Source organism: Podarcis erhardii (assembly GCF_964252035.2).
Source record: "Podarcis erhardii genome assembly, chromosome: 2".
Taxonomy (NCBI): Eukaryota; Metazoa; Chordata; class Lepidosauria; order Squamata; family Lacertidae; genus Podarcis; species Podarcis erhardii.
Genome location: NC_138498.1, coordinates 117163691 through 117186297, shown reverse-complemented (window position 1 = coordinate 117186297; position 22607 = coordinate 117163691). Strand labels below are relative to the sequence as shown.

The 22607-nt window shown below is 49.7% G+C and overlaps 1 protein-coding gene across 3 annotated transcripts in view; it reads left to right on the top strand.

The window, feature by feature from the left end:
* LOC309336501 (uncharacterized protein) overlaps positions 1-22607 on the top strand; it is a 53955-nt gene that overhangs the window by 4233 nt on the left and 27115 nt on the right. For all 3 annotated transcript variants that reach the window (XM_081852334.1, XM_081852332.1, XM_081852333.1), the window contains exons 2-4: positions 14840-15770; positions 18150-18249; positions 20004-20098. In XM_081852334.1, the coding sequence (XP_081708460.1) occupies positions 15084-15770; positions 18150-18249; positions 20004-20098 (882 nt within the window). In that variant the 5' untranslated portion in view covers positions 14840-15083. The remainder of the gene's footprint in view (positions 1-14839; positions 15771-18149; positions 18250-20003; positions 20099-22607) is intronic.

Below are 22607 nucleotides of genomic sequence, written 5' to 3'. Positions count from 1 at the left end.
TAATTGTGCCTTGATTAGTGAGCGGCCATTTTGCAACTGACTTAGTGAGCGGCCATTTTGTGACTGGCTGACTCAGAGCAAGTTGCTTTCTGGCAAGCTCCTGCCTTTGGGCTCTTGGCAAGGAATGCAAGAGATAACTCTGATTAAGGAAAAAGAAAACTAGGTGGGGAGAAACATTGCTGCCTTTTGTGGACTTTTGTAATCCCTCTTATCTCAAGTATTCAGCTGTACGCCAGGCTGATTAATAGGCAGAGCACACTGGAATTTAATTTGTTTTTCCTATCCTCTTACGAATCAGGCTTAAGTTAACATTTTGTTTTTTCAGTGTTTGGCACAATCTTGGCTCTTGTTTCAGGGATAGCAGATCCTTTCTTCAAAAATTTTGGGATCTGGACGGTTAATAAATATCTTGAAAAGCTGCTTGCTTTTATAGAGTAAGCATTTCCTGGCTGGCCTTTGAAGCTGATCTTCATTCCTCATGTACTGATGTAGCATCTCCAGAAGTTGTTTCAAGTTTGTGGTTCAAACCACTCAGCTACAACAGGGACGGGCAGTCTCTAGACCCATTGATGTGGGGTCAAACACCCCCCCCATACACATAATTGCCTAAAATGGGGAGTTGCCTGTATTGGCTCATCTGAATCTTCCTCGTGTGAGACAGTCCCAGAGGGTTTCCTTGCTGTATTGATTGATTGGTGGCTTTCTCAGAGCATTTGGATCAGGCAAATATCTTTGTCATGTTTGGGCTGTGATTCCCAGACATTTTGATTACTGGTGTTGGTTTTGTGTACAGTGGTACCTCCGGTTACGAACGGAATCTGTAACCGAGGTGCCTGTTCTGCGCATGTGCAAGTGGCAAGCACACTTCCGGTTTTGCCACATTCATAACCTAAAGTTTATGTTACCCGAAGGTAACGTAACCCGAGGGTCCACTATAGTTTTTTTTCTCTGTGTGTCTATATGCTGCTCTTTCTTCTCTTGGGTGGTTTTTTCCAGGAGTAGACTGGTTGGTTCGTGGACTTCGCCTGGGGCGCAGTGGCTGCATCACGTATGGTAGTCAAGTGAGGGACAGGCAAACATACCAACCGACAAACACGACACATAAAGAAATCAACATGACACAGATGGGGTGGGACCAGAGAGGGTGGCGGGAGCAAATTACACACGCACAAAATAACAACAATAACAATAATTTATACCCTGGCCATCTGGCTGGGTTTCCCTAACCACTCTGGGCGGCTCCCAGCAGAATACAGTCATACCTCGGGTTACAGGCGCTTTAGGTTACGTTTTTTTTGGGTTATGGACCCGCCAAAACCCGGAAGTACCAGAACGGGTTACTTCTGGGTTTCGGCGGTTGCGCATGCGCAGAAGCACAAAAGTGCCGAATTGCAACCCGCACGTGCGCAGACGCGGCGCTGCGGGTTGCGAACATGCATCCCGCACGGATCACGTTCACAACCTGAGCGTCCACTGTATTAATAATAATTAAAAAATGATAAAAAACTATATAGATATATGGGGGAAAGGGGGGTGCACGTATGCATGTGTAAAAAAGTTAAAATAGTTTTTTTTAAAAAAAAATAAATTTTTTTAGAGGACCTGGACCTCTATTGGGGCTGGGCAGTGGGGTCAAGGGCATGATTTTCACCCAAATCAGCTGTCACGGGTTGGGCCTCAGCTGGTCTGGGGGCCAAGGAGCCTGTCAGTGGTGGTCGCTACTCTTGCACTTCATTGAGGGGAGAGATGGCAAGTGGGCTGATTAGCTGGTGCACAGCATTTCTTGACCTGCGAACCCAGCCCTCTCGGGTTTAGAAAAAAGAAAGGGGAAACGGGGAAAGGAAATTGGGGTGGGGGGAGAGGAAAACCAAAGAAAACAATAGACTGAGGGGAATAAGACTCACGCGAACAGCATGTGGCTATAGATCCAGCCTTCCTGGCGGGGCAGCCGCCACCAACCTCTCTGGCCGCAAGTGGGGGGGGGAGGGAAAGAAGGGAAGAAAGAAAAGGATGTATAAAACTGGTCCGTTGGCACATGGTCCTCTGCTGCTCTGGCTCCTCCGGCGGGGCAACTGCCACAGGCCATTCCACACACATCCTTCTGCAAGGCATACCAGGCCAGAGGGCTGTTTCAGGGTCAAAGAGAATATGGGTGTGGGACAGAGGTATTTCCTACTGTCCATCCTCATGGGAGTCGGAACCCCAAGCTGTTGTGTGACTTCACACCCCTAGCGTTTGTGGGTGCTCGTAAGTCCCATTTGTACCAAGGGATGGATTGGGTTTCACCCCTTTTACCCCTCGTTTGATTTGTGGTTTTTGGCGCGGTTTTACACCTGGGGTGTTGGGTGGCGCGCGAAAATCTGGTGACTTCTCTTCAGTCTTTCCCAAGGTAAAAAGAATAAGTTCCAGCTTTCAGGCTAGTTCTGTCACAAATATATAGGGATACATAGAGACATGGGTGGTGCTGTGGACTAAAGCACTGAGTCTCTGGGGCTGGCCAATCAGAAGGTTAGTGGTTCGAATCCCCGCGACGGGGTGAGCTCCCATTGTACTATCCCAGTTCCTGCCAACCTAGCAGTTTGAAAATACTCCAGTGCAAGTAGATACCATGTTTTTCGTCCCATAGGACGCACCTAGTTTTTTGGGGGGGAATAAAGGAAAATTTTTTTGCCTTTATTTCCCCCCCAAAACCAGGTCAGGGAACAGCGGGATGGCGGCGCTGCGCCTCCCCGCTGTCCCCCGAGCTTGTAGGGCTGGCTGATGTCTGCCCGAAGCGTGGGGCGCTCTGCTTCAGGGCGTTACTCACGCTGGGCGGCAGGCTGCTATCCGCAGCATGGGGAGCCCTGTGGGAACTCCCGCAGGGCTCCCCACGCTGCGGATGTCTGCCCAGCGCGGGGGGCGCTCTGCTTCAGGGCGCCCCATGCACCGGGCGGCAGACTGCGGACACCTGCACGGGGTGTCCTCCGGAGGGCGCCCCATGCTCTGCGCTGCCGCCCGCAAGCCTTGCGCACCCGGGGGGAGTTCCCCTGGGCGCGCAAGGCTTGCGGACACCTGCGTGAAGCACGGGGCATCCTCCGGAGGGCGCCCCGTGCTCTGCCCTGCAGGCTGCCGCCCGCAAGCCTTGCGCTCTCGGAGGGAGTTCCCCGGGTGCGCAAGGCTTGTCGACACCTGCGCGAAGCACGGGGCGTCCTCTGGAGGGCGCCCCGTGCACCGCGCTGCAGGCTGCCTCCCGCAAGCCTTGCGCTCCCAGGGGGAGATCCCCCGGGTGCGCAAGGCTTGCTGACACCTGCGCGAAGCACGGGGCGTCCTCTGGAGGGCGCTCCGTGCTCTGCGCTGCAGGCTGCCGCCTGCAAGCCTTGCGGATAGCTTCCTGGAGCCTGGAGCGCGAGAGGTGTCGGTGCGCACTGACGCCTCTCGCTCTCCAGGCTTCAGCGAAAGCCTGCATTCGCCCCATAGGACGCACACACATTTCCCCTTCATTTTGGGAGGGGAAAAAGTGCGTCCTATAGGGCGAAAAATACGGTAAATATGTACCGCTGTGGTGGGAAGGTAAACGTTTCCATGAGCTCTGGCTTCCGTCACGGTGTTCCCTTGCGCCAGAAGCGGTTTAGTCATGCTGGCCATATGACCCGGAAATTTGTCTACAGACCAGTGCCGGCTCTCTTGCCCTGAAAGTGAGATGAGTGCTGCAACCCCATAGTTGGATTTGACTGCACTTAACCATCCAGGGATCCTTAACTGTTATCTTTTTACATAGTGATACAGAGGGATCAGGGATGACTCACACCCCGGCCATCACCTCTTTAATCTTATACCCTGGAGCAGGAGATATAGAAGTATAATCAGCTGTACCAACAGGCTAAAAAATAGCTTCTATCCGTGGGCTGTTAGGCTGTTGAATGGAAAGTAACATAGCGCAAACTGACTTGTGAGGTGGTGTCTGTGTAACAAGCACACAGAGTGCAATGAGATTGAGTGTTTGTGGGAGGGGGAAGGCTCGTTTAATTTCATTGTACAGTCATAAGGTAAAGGGACCCCTGACCATTAGGTCCAGTCGTTACCGACTCGGGTTGCGGCGCTCATCTCGCTTTATTGGCCAAGGGAGCTGGCGTACAGCTTCCGGGTCATGTGGCCAGCATGACTAAACCGCTTCTGGCGAACCAGAGCAGCGCACGGAAACGCCGTTTACGTTCCCACCGGAGCGGTACCTATTTATCTACTTGCACTTTGATGTGCTTTTGAATTGCTAGGTTGACAGGAGCAGGGATCGAGCAACAGGAGCTCACCCCGTCGCGGGGATTTGAACTGCCGACCTTCTGATCGGCAAGTCCTAGGCTCTGTGGTTTATCCCACAACACCAACATTGTACAGTCATACCTTGGGTTAAATGTGCTTCAGGTTGAGCGCGTTCCGTTACTTCTGGTTTTTGCCGCTCGCACATGCACAAAATGATGTCATGCGCAGAAGCAGTGAATCATGACCCGCAGACGTGGGTTGCATTCGCTTCTGGATGTGAACAGGGCTCCGGAACGGATCCCATTCATATCCAGAGGTACCACTGTACACAGGTTGTACATTGACAATAAAGGTATTATTACTAGAGGTTCCCTGTTGCCCTAACTCTAAGACTCCAGAACTGACACACATTAATCACACAGATAGAGCTTGAGTTCTGTGCCGTTACCACCGCAACTGGCTCGTTTGACCTAGCACCAGTGATTACCTCACCCATCAGGTGATTTATGCTTATTCTGCTGTAGCTCCAAAGGGTAACAGTGTTGTTGGGAGCTGCGGCATCACCAACACCAAAGTACGGAAGCTGCAAGAGCTGCTTAAGAAATTGGAGCAACAGAATGAGCTGCTCTCCATTTGCAGTGCTGATGGGGCTCTGAGTCTCAGCTCCTTGGCAGCATCCCCAGCAGTGGAGGGTCGGGCACCTGTGTGCCCCTAGCTGTGCCTTTAGGTGCAGCTGTCAGCTTCTTTGGTGATTACTTATAGCCGAGTAAGATTGTCTGCCATGAACACAGTCTTAACAGTGAGTCCGTAAGTGACTGTGGAGGCCAGTTCTGGATCCACACGTCCTTCTACAGTGGGGACATGAGTTTCCGGGCTGGAGTTGGTTATTTTTTTAAAAAAAATAATTTTTATTAAATTTCCAATTGACAAACCAATCATATCACATTAATTCCAAATTATACCAATACATAATAAACTCCAAATATTTAACCGAATTTTAAATTTTTGTTGGGGGGTACCCATGCTTCGAGTTCAGAAAGGGTCCAATCATCTCATATTTCTGCTGCTTTGATGTTCACAAGTCCCATCTTTCCATCTCTTTATTGTTACCCTTTACAAATCCCGTCATCCAATCTTCTTGTTATCATTTCTTCTTAGTAACCTTTGAGTTATCTCCACAAGCGAGTTGAAGCAAACATTATTATAGTCCTGTGTGGGTTTTCACGCTGATCCAAAAGTCCTATTCAAACGGCAGGCACCATTTCGACAGTTCCCATAAATTACAGTCTAAGCGTCTGCTCATTAACTTTCCCAGACCAGGTGCTCCATAAATCAGCCTTTCCAGGGGAGTTGTAGCCAATTCAGCCGTGGAATTCAGATATGATAACAAAACTGTAGCACCTCACCCCCTTTGACTGTAAATCTTGCAACCAAGTCTGTCTCATAATGGTGGTTCCCAATTAGAACTGCGTTACACCAAAAGCCTTTCGTTTCCTTTCCAGATCTTCTGCAAAACAAAGCCTTTGGTTCATAATTTTGTTTCCACACAGTTTATTTTCCCATCTCACTTGCTATCAATCATGTGGCGGTTCTTCTTTGGGGGGGGGGTTGTTAGGTAAATCATATTGAAAAAGAGAAAAGTTCCCCCCCTTTCCGATCCGTTTCAACATACCGACAGCTGTGCTTCTTTGATGTAGGCTTCTGTTCGGTCCAACCTGTCACTCAGCTTCTCAGTGGTCGATGTAATTAGCAATCAGTACAGTCTTTCCTTCGCTTAAAACATTTGCATTTACTCTTCTCCAATTATTTATCTTGAGCAATGCAACTAGGATCGCACTTAGAAGTAGTGTCCAGGAGATCAAAAAACTCACTCAAGGGCTTTCCGTCCAGTGCCCCCCCCTCCTTCTTTCGAACTCAGGGGTGATTTATTGGCAACCGCGGACGAGGCAGCATTTCCCCATCCCCTGGGAAAATTTGGGAGGCTAATTTACTCCCATCATTAGCCTCTTAATTACCTCGTGTGAGCCGGAGAGATGGTATTGCCGGCTGTCTTCCAAAGCGCCCCTAGCGGCCCCCCCTTCCGGGCTGGAGTTGGTCATGGTGAGGGTTTGCTAAGTGTGCCTTTCTCTTAGCATGTTTCTCCCTTTTGTCCTGAATTCAAGTAACTGACACCTTTGCTAAAAGGCTCTTCTACAATTGAAGCACTCGCAGGCCAGTGTTTCCAAGTTGTTGGTCTTTATACTACATTTTTAAAGATTGGCCTTGAAATAGTCTTTAAACCTGTTGTTTTTGCCACCAGCATTTTGCTTTCCATTTTTGAGTTGGGAATAGAGTAGCTTTGGAAGACGATAATCAGGCATCCACACGACATGACCAGTCGAACAAAGCTGATGTGGAAGAATCATTGCTTCAACACTGGTGATTATTCCAGTACAGTGGTACCTCTGGATGAGAACGGGATCCGTTCCGGAGCCTCGTTCGCATCCTGAAGTGAACGCAACCCGTGTGCGCGGGTTGCGATTCACCGCTTCCGCATGTGCGTGATGTCATTTTGAGCACATGTGCGAGTGCCAAAACCTGGAAGTAACGCGCTCCGTTATTTCCAGGTCGCCGGGGAGTGAAACCTGAAAATGCTTAACCTGAATCTACTTCAACCCGAGGTATGACTGTACACTGGCATTAGTTTGCCTATCTTCCAAAGTGATGTGTAAAATTTTTCGGCGACACCATTGATGGAATCTTTTCATGAGTTGGAGATGGTGTTTATAACTGGTCCATGTTTCACAAGCATACAGTACAGTTGGTACAGTGGTACCTCGGTTCTTAAACAAAATCCATTCCAGAAGCCCGTTCGGCTTCCGAAAAGTTTGAAAACTGAGGCGCAGCTTCCCATTTGTTGCAGGAGCTTCTAGCACTCAGTGAAAGCCATGTCGCATGTTCAGGTTCAAAAAACATTTGAAAATGGAAGCATTTACTTCTGGGTTTTTGGTGTTTGGGAACCGAAATTTACAACAATGGAGCTGTTCAGGAACCAAGGTTCCGCTGTAGTACAGTGGTACCCTGGTTCCGGAAGTCTGTTCCAAAACCAAAGCGTTCCAGAACCAAGGCGCACTTTCCCATATAAAGTAATGCAAAATGGATTAATCCATTACAGACAATTAAAAACAACCCCTAAACTAGCAATTTAACATGAATTTTGCTATCTAACCATTGATCCATAAAATGAAAGCAGTAGACCAAACTTCAATCTGCTACCCAGTATAAAAAACTGTGAGTGATTTCCCCATTGCCGTTTGAGGGATAAGTGAGCGGGGTGTGTGAAGGGGGAGTTCAAATGGGGGGGAAGGAAAGGGAGACAGAAGTTCTCTGAGGAGCCAGTTGGCTTCTCTCCCCGCCCCCCAGACCAGATCCCTCCCCCCTCCCCCCTTCTTCAGGGCTGGCCGTCCCATGCCCTGTGAGGGGATACCGCGGCATTCACTTCTGGGGCCGAGTCGCTTGGCGTTGCTTTGGGGCCCGGAGTGGCGGCCGTGGGTGACATCAGGTACCGGAGGAGGGGTGGTTGCTGCAGTGGCAAGGCCTTTCCTCGCTCAGCACCAGCCACTGACAACACCTAGAAGCGGAGAAGGGGGTCGTAGATGCTGCAGCCGCGGTGCAGCAAAGGGACCCAGTGCCAGGGAGGAGCAGCTTGGCACAGTCTTTTTTTGCTAAGCTCCGGCCGCGGCAGGGGAATCTGTCAGCGGAGAAGGGGGTCGTGGATGCTGCAGTCCCGGCGGCGGCAGAGGGACCCAGTACCAGGGTGTGGCAGCTTGGCACGGCCTTCCCTCGCTCAGCGCCGGCCACGGCAGCGGAGAAAGGGGTTGTGGATGCTGCAGCCATAGTGGCCCCCTTCTCTGCTTCCGGATTTTCTGCTGCGGCTGACGTTGAGCGAGGGAAGGCCATGCTGAGCAGACAAGGGATGTTACTGCCTTTCCCCGGCGTTGGGTCTCTCTGCTGCCACCGTGGCTGCAGCATCCACAACCCCCTTCTCTGCTTCCGGGCGTCACCAGTGGCCGGTGCAGCCAGCGCTGAGTAAGGGAAGCCCAGGTCGGGCGGCAAGCAAGCAGGCAACGGAAGTGTGGCAATCAAAACCGAAGTGCACCCCTTAACGGAGTACCTTTGGATTCCAAAAATCACTCATTTCCGGGTTTGAAGTGTTAGGGTTCCAGGTTGTTCGTGAACTAAGCTGTTCAAAAACCGAGGTACCACTGTTTTGTAAAAAAAAGCTTTGTAAAAGGCATTTTGATTTCCCTGTGAATGTCCTGGTTCTCAAACACTGTACACTTCAGTTGGGAGAAAGCTGCACTCGCAGAGCTCAAGCGATGCTGGGTTTCTGCGGTCGAGCAGTGAAAATCATGTCCACTGTCCCCCTGGAACAGGGGTCAGCAAATCTTTTCAGGAGGGGGCCAGTCCACTGTACCTCAAACCTTGTGGGGGGCCGGACCCATCGCCTCCCGAAAGCATCCCCCCTCCTGAAAGCCTCCCCGCCTATGCCACTCACGCCGCTGATGCTGCCTCGTCTTTGGCAACGTTGGCGTTCTCTGTCTTGGCGGGGCACAGAGCCCATGCTCGGCCACCTCAGCGGGAAGGAAGGGGTGGCGCCCAGAGGCATCCGTGGCTTCTGATTGGCAGCCAATCAGAAGCCGTGCCAGCGGCAGTGCCCGCCCAGAGGCATCCGCGGCTTTTGACTGGCTGCAAGAGCTTCCTACAGCCAATCAGAAGCTGTGTCATGTTGCGGAAGTCAGTATCAATCGGAATGGCCTCTGCGCCGTGCCTGCTTAGCTCAGGGACTGACCGAGCGGGGTCCGCAAGGTTTGCGAGTTGAATTACTGAGCCCGGTGGCCCATATCCGGCTCATGGGCCTTAGTTTGACGACCTCTGCCCTAGAAGGTCAAAAAGGATTTTGGAAGTTAGGAAGGGTCACCTCGCATATTGTTAAGCTCCCCAGCTGAGAGTAATTTTTTTCTGTAATGTCTTTGTCAGCATCCAGTGTTGGTACATAAGCTCTTAGAATAGTAGCCTCAAGAGTAGGCTCAAGAATCACTCCCTCGGCCCCAACAAAACCGGAGCCAGGCAGCCACGGATCCATTGAAGTCCAGTTGGGGTGGGGGTGACTGGCTGCGGGAAATCCTCTGGTTTGCGTAGCACCAAAAGAGGCATATCTTTTGGTGCCCTGCAGACCAACGACTTGTTTGGCCTTGCAGCCACGCCAGCCAGGTGGAGAGGTCAGGCGCCAAACAAGGACGCCTGGACATCACTGCCTCGCAAAAGGCCAGTTGTCTGTCGCAAAACATGACTGGCACCCAGCTAATTTTGAACGCTGTTCCCAACATTAAGCTGTCAACGTCAGTGGAGGTTTGAAATTTCCTTGCTTACTCTATAGATAGTCCCATTTTTAATTGCACTGGTACCTTGGATTACATACGCTTCAGGTTACATACGCTTCAGACTCCGCTAACCCAGAAATAGTACCTCGGGTTAAGAACTTTGCTTCAGGACGAGAACAGAAATTGTGCTCCGGTGGCGTGGCAGCAGCAGGAGGCCCCATTAGCTAAAGCGGTGCTTCAGGTTAAGAATGGTTTTAGGTTAAGAACGGACCTCCGGAACGAATAAAGTACTTAACCTGAGGTACCACTGTATAGCGATCCTTGTAAATAACTCAGTTTTTGAAGAGCGTTCCAATCCTCTTTTGACCTACAACTAACCTCTGGGCGCATAACCTGTTGGGAATCTGGTATCTCTCTCACACACAGTGCAATAGTGTGGATCTTGGTCTTGCTCTTGCATGCAGCAAAAAACAGCCGCACAGAAAGCAGGGTCAGTAAGCTCCATATGCTTTTACGGCTGATAAAGTAACAGATACAGCAAACAACTCTTGACAAAGTTGTGCTGTGTAAAATGAATAATTTCCAGCTTTCAGTCTAGTTCAGACACACCTACATAGAGAAAGAGTGTCACCATTGCTCTAATTCCAAGACTCCAAAAGCACAACTGACATACATTAATCACACAGATGTAGCTTGAGTTCTGTGACATTACCACAGAAACTGGCTCATTTGACCTTGCACCAGTGATTTCCTCGCTCATTGGGAAATTACCGTATTTTTTGCTCTATAGGACACACTTCCCCCCTCTAAAGGGGGGGAAAGTGTGTGCGTCCTATGGAGCAAATGCAGGCTTTCGCTGAAGCCTGGAGAGCAAGAGGGGTTGGTGCGCACCGACCCCTCTCGTGTTCCAGGCTTCAGGAAGCTATCCACAACCCTGCGGAGCCTGGCGGGAACTCCCGCCGGCTTCACAGGCTTGCGGAGAGCTGCCCGAAGCCCAGGGAGCGCCCCAGGCTTTGGGCAGCTGTCCGCAAGCCTGCGGAGCCCGGCGGGAGATAGCTGCCTGCAGCCCGAAGCCAGGGGAGCGCAGAGTCGCGCGCCCTGGGCTTCGGGCAACTATCCACAAGCCTTCAGAGCCCGGAAGGAGTTCCCGCCGGGCTCCCAAGGCTTGCAGATAGCAGCCTGCTGTCCCCGAAGCCAAAACAGCGAGACGGGGCACTGCGCAGCCCTCCGTCTTGCTGTTCCAGTTTTGGGATGGCTGCGCAAAGCCTCCGCAGGGTGGCAGGGTGAAGGCACCCCGGTGCCCTGTGGAGGCTTGAAAGGCTGTTCCAGAATCCAAAACAGCGAGACGGGGCGCTGCGCAGCCCTCCGTCTCGCTGTTCCAGCTTCGGGATGGCTGTGCAAAGCCTCCGCAGGGCGGTGGGGTGAAGGCACCCCGCTGCTCTGCGGAGGCTACAAAGGATGTCCCCAAAGCCTCAAGCCCTTGGAGTGCAGCTGCGCTCCAAAGGCTTCAGGGATCTTTGAGGCTGGCGGTGGGGGAAAGCAGTGCTTCCCCCCACCGCCAGCCCCACAAGCTTGGGGGGCAGCGGCAAGGCCTGCTCTTGAACGCACCTTGTTTTTGAGGGGGAGAACAAGAAAAAAAATTTTTTTTTCCTATTCTCCCCCTCCTATGGTCCGGTGCGTCCAATAGAGCGAAAAATACGGTAGCTCCTTTTCATGCCCAGCTATTCCAGTGTGTTGGGTGTTGGATGTGCATGCCACAAAAGCTCAGTGGTTAAAGTCTCCACAGGAAACGGCTGTTTAGCAGGGTTGTTTTTATTAGGCCAAGACCAACAAACTATTTATAGATCTTACAAGTCATATTCTCTCTCTGAGCCCAGAGCAGGTTCCTTGCTTCAAAGTCCTTGCCGTGACAGAGTCCACAAGTCCTGAGATCAGCTGCTTTCAAAGCTGCTTTCCTGCAACTCTTTACAAAGTCCTCAGTTTTCCTCACTACTCCATACTCTGTGCTATCCCATACGGAATGCTGTACCTTGAGCTCCTTATCTACATGCTAGTTCTGCCCGGCAATACTGATAAGACAGTCACAAGAAGCCTGCAGCTACATTGTTGGGAATGATTCATCTGATTACCTTTTTTTTTAATCCCACTACATTTCCCCCCATTACATTTTTTCTTTTTTCTCTACTCCCCCCCTTTTATGCCCACTTGTGCTCTAAACATCCTGGAACCTTAAAGCAAGAGGGATGTGTTCCATGAGGAAACACTTCGGATTTTCCTGACAGATTTTTTCTGGAAAGTACAGATAGTGAGTGCGTGTCTCATCTTGACAGGAATCCTGTTCCACCAAACATCACTTCATTTTTTTAATTAAAAGGGGGGTTGTGGGCTTGTTTTTAAGAAAGGAACTAGGACTATTTCCAAGTGTTTTGCTTTGTTTTTTGCTGATAACTGACAGGGAAATGTAGAATAAACAGATTTCCAAATGTTTCCCATTGTGTTCGTACGTGTCACTTAAAATTTGTTACCTAGGAGCATTTGGATTTCAAACCTTTTCAGGCTATGGTGTGCTAGCAGGCTTGGAAATAAATAGTTGTTGGAGATCTTGAAGTTGCAATAACTTCCATCTCAAAATGGAAATGGTGGCATTGAGGCCTGTTTTTCCTAACTGACTTGCTTTCCTCAGCTCTGGTTCTCCATAACCCTCTTTCATTCTTGGCCAACAGCTGGCCCAACAGGAATAGTGTTTTGGTAAAGCTTTTAATAGGATAGAGGTAAATTAGTGGAGGTGTACTGCAAAAGGTATTGTGGTTTGGTGAGGGGGATAGCACCCTTTGTTGTTAGTGCAGAAGGAAATCTTGTGGCTGGGGTGGAATATTTTTGAAGAACCAGCTAAACTCCAAAGCAATACATCAACAAACATGGAGTCCCTGCAGTGGCAAAACAAGCCTCCCTCAGATTCTCCCCATCTCACAGCACTGAGGCTGTTTTTTTAATCAGTGACCCATTTCTTTGCCTTTTCCCTGGCAATGTAGAATGCCCTTACCTCTGTTGTATGTGAAACAGCAGCTATCAGTTGCTTCAGATTACACTAGCACCTCCGGTTATGAACAGGATCCGTTCTGGAGGCCTGGCCGCATCCCGAAAACTTCGTAACCGGAGGTGCCCTTCTGTGTGCACACACGGCACAATTGAGCGCTTCTGTGCACACACGCGCAGCGAAACCCGGAAGTATACACTTCCAGGTTTGCCACGTTCACAACCCAAGGATTATGTTACCCGAAGGTAATGTAACCTGAGGGTCCCCTGTACTTGCAAAAAGACATATCTTTTTGCTTAGGCTTTCCCCGGCATACAGTGGTGCCTTGCAAGACAAAATTAATCCGTTCCGTGAGGCTCTTCATATAGCGGTTTTTCCGTCTTGCAAAGCAAGCCCATTGACAGTTTAGCGGATTAGCGCTGTTAGCGGTTTAGCGGCTTTTAGCGATCAGCTGTTAAGCGGCTTATCAGCGGATCAGCTGATAAGCGGCTTAACGGCTTAGGAAAAGGGGGGGGAACCCGCAGGAACTCGCAAGACATTTTCGTCTTGCGAAGCAAGCCCATAGGGAGATTCGTTTTGCGAAGCGCCTCCAAAACGGAAAACCCTTTCGTCTAGCGGGTTTTCCGTCTTGCGAGGCGTTCGTCTTGTGGGGCACCACTGTATTACTGTATTTCTCTCTTCATCCTGCATTTATTTGTTTCTAGAATGCTGTTTTTATGATTCTGGTATTTTTGTACTTGTGTTTTAGGATTCTTTTTAATAAAAAAAATACTAAGTGGCTTATAAATGTGTTTTAGATAAATAAAGTAAATTATTGAATCTGCTTTCAAAGCCGCTGAGGGTGCAAACATTCAGCAGCTGTGAAGGTTTCAGCCACTAGACGAAAAAGAAATGTGTAAAAAGCATCAGAGCAGAGCCAGTGAATAAGAGAAAACAAAATGGCTGCTCTTGTCTTCCTACAATTGCCAGTGAAAGCCAAGAGGAATTGTGCAAGGGAAGCTTTTTCCTGGTGTGACGAATTGTTCTTTGCCTGTTTAAAAGGCAATAAAACTTCTCAGCCAAACAGAGACAGAAGGTTTAAAACTATTGACTGATTATCACCTCCTACACATTACAGGAAGTCATCCATATTGCACATATAAGACAAGATGCAATCTATAAGTTTGCTAAATACCATTATATGTTAAATTTAACCTTATTCCAGCACAGTCCTAATTTCTGTGAAAGCTTTGTACAAACTTCTATTTTTAGCGTTGTCCATATGTCTGCAAACACTTATTCAGTAGCACAGTACACCATTTCATTTTCACTTTGCTGAATCATATACACGTTTAAACTTAATGTCAATATGTTTTGTTCTCTTGTGCATCTCTGCAAAGCTAATACATGCCTAATTGTACACTTTTATAGCATTTTGCACTTGCATGCCTATGTCAGGTAACAGGCTTTTAAAGCAAGTTACCTCATGACACGCAGGGGACAGACTTATGCACTTGAGTGCTACAGATTTCTGCCAGATTCTGCTTCTTGCTAAACCAATCTATGATTGATTACACATGATCACTATGCCTGATGTGGACTTTTTGTCACTAAGATCAGACCCCCAATCTGCATCAGTGAAAACTTCCAGCTCATCAGAACCTTGTGCTGAGACTTTTAAATTGCGGTCGACTGTGCTGTTCGTGTATCTGATTATTTTTTTTGACTGCACACCAGTCTTTTTCAGTAGGGCAATCTTTCTTCTAAATGTTCCTACTGCACTGCTTATATCAGTTCTTGAAATATTACTCAAAATGCACAGTGAACTAATTGTGCATCTGTACCTTTCAGGCTGTTGAAAAGCTTTGCTTTCAACATTTTTCTGAAAATCAGTTACCATAGGAGTTTTAACAATTTACAATATGCCACATTCAGTGCTTCTAACGATTGGATCTTGCCTTTTAATTCAGGCAAAAGCTTTCATTGCTTTCATCTTTACTGTTTCAGATTCAGCATTCTGATCGGCTTGTGAATAAAAACACAATGTCATCTACATAAAACAAAACCAGATGCCTGCAGCTGTACTATGGGAGGGGGAAACTATTTCTGCCAACTTGGGTTGTTCCTTAGCAGGGAGATGTACTTCAACAACATCCAGACAACACCATAACATGTGCTGCTGAAATAAATAATAAAAATTAAAATGCCTTTTTCTTTCATGCAGGGAGGAATTCCACTTAACTTCCAGAAACTCTGCCCCATCCCCTCTGGACTCTTCTTTAGATGATGGTTTTGAAGAACAGATGAATTGTTGAGTACCGTGGAAGTTGCTATTGAAATATTGGCAGGACCAACCTTTTAATATCGCTTCGCAGGTGGGGCAGGCAACCCAAGACCAGGACAATATCTCAAGCTATCAGCAGGCACATAGCTGTGAAATTTGGGTTTCCTAAAAGCAAAGAGCAGATATGGAGAAAGCTTCGGACGGCTCGGGCAAAGTCCCCCAAATTGTACAGGTTATGTACTTTAAAGGGCCCCAAAGGCCTGTTTCTCAGCCGCCTGAAACTGGGCTGCCCCAGCAACAGGAAGCTCAGTGGCAAGAATTCCTGAATGCACTGCAGCCGCCTCATGCAGGAAGGGCAAATTCATTGCCCACAGAGCAGGTGCCATGGGACGACGCCAGGACATTCCTCTCCGCCTTTGAGCAAGTTGCCGAAGCCTGCCAGTGGCCGCGAGAAGAGTGGGTGGGCCGCCTCCTGCCGGCGCTGAGAGGTGGCGTGGAGCAGTTCTTTTGCCAGCTGGATCCCAGGGACAGGACTGACTTCCTGAAGGTGAAGGTCGCCCTCCTTCGAGCAGACGCCATCCGCAGGGAGTCTAAGCGCCAGCACTTCCGACAGTGCCGCTACCAGGAGCTGGAAGGGCCGCGAAGAATTTACAACCAGCTGAAAGAACTCTGTCGCCAATGGTTGAAGCCGGACAAGTACACGAAGGATCAGATCCTGGAGATGATAATCCAGGAGCAGCTCCTGGCCATGTTGCCACCTGAAGTCCAGAGCTGGGTGAAGGAGTGTGGGCCAGAAGACTGTATTGAGATGGTGGCTCTGGCAGAGGATTTCCTGATGGGGCGCCGCTCTGCCAGGGCATGGGTCAGGCAGGTGAGAGATTAGTATTTAATATTCCTTGAGTGCCCAGCGGGTGGGGAGTGTCCAGAAGAAAATCACCTGTGCTGTGCTACTACACATTTATCACTTGTTAACCCCCTGCCTGGCAATTTGCAGATTTTTTCAAGGTGACTTACAGGCAACATCAGAAGCCTCCCAATATGGCTGTTTGTGGTAGATGGTTGTGTGGGAGTGAGGAGACAGGCCAGCTGAAGCAGGCTTGGTGCTCCAGTACTTACATATATGTTTCAGACAAATTTTTAAACCTGTAATCAGAGCTTGCATAAAGAAATATTTGGTTTGATTTTGATTTGTATTAAGCAACTTGGAGGGAAATGGCTTCCTCCAGATCACTGGTCTTTGGCTTGCCACTCTCTCACTCTCCTTGCACCTACCTTAAACGGCAGTGGGAAGTAGATAGCACTGTTTTTGGGGGAGGGGCAGTAGCCAATATGGCCGATGGCCAGGGGTGATAGGAGTGTAGCATCAGGAGGGTTCCCATGACATTCAGACTGTGATACTCGTTTCAGGCTTTTTGAGCTGTCAATACATTGCGACTCCTCGGCCGCCACCAGCACAGCGCACCTCGCCCTAGGGAATCACAATGCATTGCCAGTTCAAAATGGCCTTGATCAGCTGAGAGACAGGTGGTTTAAGGAAGCCTGCTTCACAGCTGACCAAGCCCCCTGCCTCCGGCTCATGCAAGCCGAAGGCAAGGGGCAGCTTGTTTAAACTACTCTGCTGAGGGGCACATGCGCAGCTGCCCGCACCTCAGCAGAACAGGTTAACGCCCCCCCCCGGGCTTGATCAGTTATGGGGTGGGCAGGTGGCTACCCACGCCTCAGTTTTTCAAGCCCCTGTACCGCTCTAGCTCCCTCAAGCAGGAGCGCTATAGGGTAGGACTAGGCAGTTTCAGACATCGTGATATATCAGTACCTCACAATATTTAGCTGCTGATATATCACAATGTTGAAAACCACCTACTGCTCAGCCCTAATGGACAACCTGTAACCCACCAGATGTTGGACTTCATCTCCCATCAGCCAGCACGGTAATGGGCTGGGGATGATGGGAGTTTGTAGTCCAGCAACATTCGGAGACCCTCACAGGTTTCGCCATCCCTGTGGCAACACTTGTCTGGAGGACTAAGAAAGTAGAACCAGTGAAGTCCGTTGGCTCTACTGATACTATCCTCCTAAATTAAGTGGCAGAAGAACAAGGTCTTGCCTATGAGACTTATCCAGATCTTACTGCTGTTGGCCAACAATGTCCAAATTAAAAAAATAATGGAGGTGGAGGGAGGTGGCAGCTGAAAGGCTTAAGAAGGGGCTTAGTGGGATAAAGTGCTACATTTTAATATTGATACAGTGGTGCCTCGCAAGACAAAAAGAATCCGTTCCGCGAGTCTCTTCGTCTAGCGGTTTTTTTGTCTTGCGAAGCAAGCCCATTGACGGCTTAGCGCTATTAGCGGCTTAGCGGATAAGCGGCTTAGTGGCTTAGAAAAAGGGGGGGGAACCCGCAGGAACTCGCAAGAAATTTTCGTCTTGCAAAGCAAGCCCATAGGAAATTCGTTTTGTGAAGCACCTCCAAAACGGAAAACCCTTTCGTCTAGCGGGTTTTCCATCTTGCGAGGCATTCGTCTTGCGGGGCACCACTGTACTGACAGGAATTTGATGATGGTGAGGATCCTCTTGTGGGGGCATGCTCCCTTTTCTCCCTTGCAAGAGGGAGAACCTGTTCTTATTTATTATTTAGTTCATGAAATTTATATGCTGCTCAGTTTTAAAGAAAAAGGACAGCCTCAAAGCTGTTTACAAACAGATCATCGTTAAGAAAAAAAACAACAATTTCTCTCATCAACTTTCTAAGTATATCCTGTCATCTGTGCACCGGTGATGCCCCAGACCTGTCTTGCCGTAGTCAATGTTTAGTAAACAAAAGCTACCGTTCATTTGGAAAGAATCAAGACTGTGTTTAATATTTCCTGTTCATTTCTTTTTGCAGTAATAACAGTAAGCCAAAATAGCCTGGTGGTGGTGGTAAAACAGCCCCACTAATTAAAATCAGGTGTTTATTAGTCTTTGGTGCACTAGTTAATAATTTGCAGATTTAAAATGTACAGTCCAGGTTAACTGAATTCAGGTTGAATCCAGACTCAAGTCATACTTGAAGAAGACCCACTGACTGCAGTAGTCACCTTCCCTGTTAATTTCAGTGGGTCTACTTGTGAGGATGAGCGACAAGGAGTAGACAAGGCAGCCACATAAATTAAAACGTTTTCAGTTTTGACGGGGGGGAAATGGAAGCAAGGGCACCACAGTGGTGCTGTTTATCTGTAGGCTTCCAATGATTCATCTTTCTTGCTTTGATCAGGTGCCAGCCACAAACTCCCTGGAGGCAGAGGCGGCTCTGCCAGATGCCGCTCAAAGACAGCTCTACGCGGGGATCAGCCCCAATGTCATGTCTGCAATGGGTAAGGAGTTGGAGACGCTCTTCCTTTTCTGGCAGTATGGTATAGAATGTCCTAAATAATCCACCCCAATATGTTTCAGTTTGGAATAAATGGCAATCCTTGAAACTACAGTGGTGCCCCGCAAGACGAATGCCTCGCAAGACGGAAAACCCGCTAGACGAAATGGTTTTCCGTTTTGGAGGCGCTTCGCAAGACGAATTTCCCTATGGGCTTGCTTCGCAAGACGACAGCCCATAGGGAAATCTCCGGGACAGTGGGGAAGCGCAGCTCGTCTTCCCCGCTGTCCTCGGACCTCCTCCGAAGCCTGGCGGCGGGGCGGGGACACCTCCCGCCGCCGGGCTTCGGAAGGATGCCCCGATGCCGGGCGGCGAGGCGGGAACGCCTCCCCCCGCCGCCCGGCATCGGAACGATGTCCCGAAGCCGAGCGGCGGGGCGGGAAAGTCTCCCCCCGCCGCCCGGCATCGGAACGATGTCCCGAAGCCGAGCGGCGGGGCGGGAACGCCTCCCCCCGCCGCCCGGCTTCGGGGCGGGAAAGCCTCCCCCCGCCGCCCGGCTTCGGGGCGGGAAAGCCTCCCCCCGCCGCCCGGCTTCGGGGCATCGTCCCGATGCCGGGCGGCGGGGCGAGAAAGCCTCCCCCTGCCGCCTGGCATCGGAACGATGTCCCGAAGCCGGGCGGCGGGGCCGCGAAGCCTGGGCGCGCTGGCAACTCTCCGCAAGGAGCGCTCCCGCTGCTTGCGGAGAGGTCCGCGAAGCCTGTCCTGGACCTCTTCTGAAGGCAGGCGGGGGGCAAAAGTCTTTGTCCCCCCTGCTTGCCTTCCCAGGGGCTTTTAAATCGCCCGGACAGCGGAGAAGTCCTCCGCTGTCCCGGGCGATTTTAAAATGCCGCCCGCCAGAAGAGGTCGGGGGAAGGCGGTTTCCATAGGAACGCATTAATTGATTTTCAGTGCATTCCTATGGAAAACCGTGCATCGCAAGACGAAAAACTCGCAAGACGAAGAGACTCGCGGGACGAATTAATTTCGTCTTGCGAGGCACCACTGTATAGCAACTGGATTGTGCTTTGGATTTACGTATTTATTTTAATACTCATCTTTCCACACTTGCAGTAGTAGGAACTGTGATACTTTATTGAGCTCTCCTGTTGTCTTTCTCTCTGCTGCATTCACCCTGGGTGTGGGGGGTTTGTATGTTACGGCTGTAAAGTTTTACTTGCAATGAAAACAGAAAATATTGCTGAGAAATGCTAATAGAAAAGAACACAACCCTGTGGGCTGCACCACTCGAGTTACATTTTCATTGCCTGTTTCTCGCCTTCCACATGTTGCAGGCTGAACGTCTGCAGAAGGAAACCTTCACCCCACCAGCTCCCCACTGCAGATGTTCAACACCCGGGGGGGGAGGGCAAAAGGTCCACGCTACCCAGATGGCAGGAAGAAAATATGAGTTGATCTAACAATATTAATGCATTGTTTTTGTTGTGAAATGGGTGAGGGCAGTGAGAACACTGGGAAAACCATTGTTCCTCTTCCCATTGTTATACCAGTTAGTTGCTGGGAATCAGAAGTGCAGCACTCAAGCCCTGTGGGAGAGGGCTGCATTGATCATGTCTTGTTTGGGTGATTCCCATTGAGGCATCTGGCTGGCCACTGTGAGAGACAGGAGACTGGTCCGGATGGGCCTTGGATTTGATTCAGCCAAGCTCTTCTTAATGCTTCTTTGTTTTTGACGTCTTCCCCCGCTCCTGTGTTTTGCAGCCAATGAAATAGCATCCATGAGGAACTCTGCTATGGTCGTACCTCCTGTATTAACTCCTGACGGGCAGGGAATGACTGGTGTTAGGCCAACTGAGGTATGTGAAAGTTTGATAATGGTTTCATTCAAGGCCTCTTTTTTTTGGCAGGAACTCTCAGGAGCAGAGTTCTGGAACCTTTTTCCCCCCTCAAAAAAATCCATTTTATTACAGTCGTACCTTTGTTCTCAAACAGAATGCATTCTGGGAGTCCGTTCAACTCCTGGAACCATTCAAAAACCAAAGCATGGCTTATGATTGGCTGCAGGAGCGTCCTGCAGCTAATCGGAAGCCGTGCCGGACGTTCAGCTTCTGAAAATCATTCAAAAAACGGAACACTCCCTAGTTTTGATCGTTCGGGAGCTGAGGCACAACTGTATTATTATTATTTAATCCTGATTGGCTGGCTCTCCACTCGGCCAATTGCAGGCGGGCAAGGGGGCGGCCCACCAGGGCCTAGCAGTCCTTATTTTTACCACGTGCATTTTCCTGATGCAGTCCTAGTTTGTTTCCGCTGCCAGCTGACAATTGCTAAGGCTCCCATTTTGCACAGTAGAGCCTGCGATCCCAGATCTGGTGAGTGCGGTGGTGAAACAGTCTGAAACAGATCAGCCGCGTTGCATCAGCTGGACTTCTCGACCTGGAATGAAAAACACGTTAGACATCACAACATTACAGCTTTTCATTTCCACAGTCCAGGTGCTATGCGCCTTCAAGGAATCTCCACTCGACTGGTGGATCAAATCCTTCTGTACACGTGGTGAACCAGTTCCATCTTCCACAAAGGTGTGCCTCCACCTCCGAATCTAGCACAAAAAGATTCTTGCACCTCTGCTCTGGAACAGCTAGTCACCATCTCTGCCCTGAAGCTCTGCATCTCTGGCCTTGCTTCATGTTGCAAATGCTGCAAACTGTCCGGGCTTTTGGAATCTTGTCCAAATTCCTCACAGTACAAACTTTCCGCTGCTTCGACCACAGCAGCGCCACCTACTGGTTGCAGGCATGGTTGGGATGACGTCACAGTCAGTTCCCCTTGTCCTCCTTCCATTCTGGAGAGTCCTCCCCCCGAACAGGAAACTGCAACTTCCCTCCAATACGCCTCCAAACACGACTGGAGGAAAAACGTCCGCCTGGGAGTGTTGCCAGCTTCCCAGGCACTCTGAGGCCATTCTCCAGGTATCACTCACTGGCTGGAATTCTCCCTCAGTCCAGAGAGACTGTTAATAAGCGACTCCTCCCTTGTGAGAGAAGCACACTCACTTTCTGCTGGCACCGCATCACAGAAGAAAGAGAACAGTCCGTAGTCGACTGCTACTTTATTAAGACTACAAATCATGTCTGCTTGCCTGAGCAGTACAGCATAAGAATCTACGACTCGACTCTGCTTCTATCCAGAAGCGGAAGACCAACTCCCAGTAACTCCACCCGGTTACACAGAGAACACTTGAGAACTGGCTGAGACTTCCTGTCTCACACTCAGGGACATCACATGATGTCAACAATGTAGCTGCTTGCTCGCAGCTGGTGGGAACTGAAATCCCAACACTTTTGGCCTCAGGAAACAATGCCTCCCAGATCATGTGGGCATCTGAGACAGCAAAGTCCGGCCGGCATCTTCGATAGTCCGTCGCCAAGTGTGTCGCAGATGAAATTCCTGCCGAGCACACACTCTGGCTGTTGGCATCAGACACAGCATCAAACTGCTTTTGCAGCTTCGGGAACAAAACCACTGCTCCTCCACATTCCCAAAACAACACAAGGAATGCATCAGAAGATTCTATCTTCTCAAAGTTCATGCCTGCTACTTCAACGCAGCACCGGGGACATTTCCCGCTCCCCCATAGCTGATGCTTCACATACAGCTATTGTTTTGACAAAGCTTGCCGCTGCGCAAATCTGCTTCATAAGCATCGGGGTATTTCCTCCCTTCGTAGCACATAAATCAGGGCTACATTCTCAGCAAAGACCTGCCGCATAAGGCATGTAACTCAGGGACTTGGGATTCTACCCTTCCAAAAGGTCCATTTCGCAGCTTAGTCCAAGCTGAAACAACCTTTACTGTCCTTATCAGACGGCTATAAATCAAGCCTTATTCGTGCGCGAGCTACTTTGGCAGCTGCACAAAACATTCCAGCCTGCCTACATTACTTTTGTTTTCAGGCACAGGCTTTTTTACTCACTGTCTGTCTCTGAAGAGGCTTGCTTCATGCTGCCGGTTCCAGGAGACCCCAACTGGGACATAAACAGCCTCCGGTTCTTCCTCTGCTGGCACTGGGTCTGTGGCCCTGATCCCTGGGCCCGTAACCGTTGTCAGGAGTTCAGCCTACACTTGAGTAGGACCTGGCAGAGACACATGCCCGACTGGCATGTTCCCTCCCTCCTGGTCTTTTGGGAGCTTCAAAAGTTTTCTTCAGCCTGAACATCACAGCGACCGATGCCAACCAACACCGGCACACTTAGGGATCCGCAGAGTTTGCGCATCTTGCGTGACAGACCTCAGCAACTCAGCATTTTGGCTAATCTACTTTATTTACATACAAACACACAGAGCACTGCAACATGGCTCCCT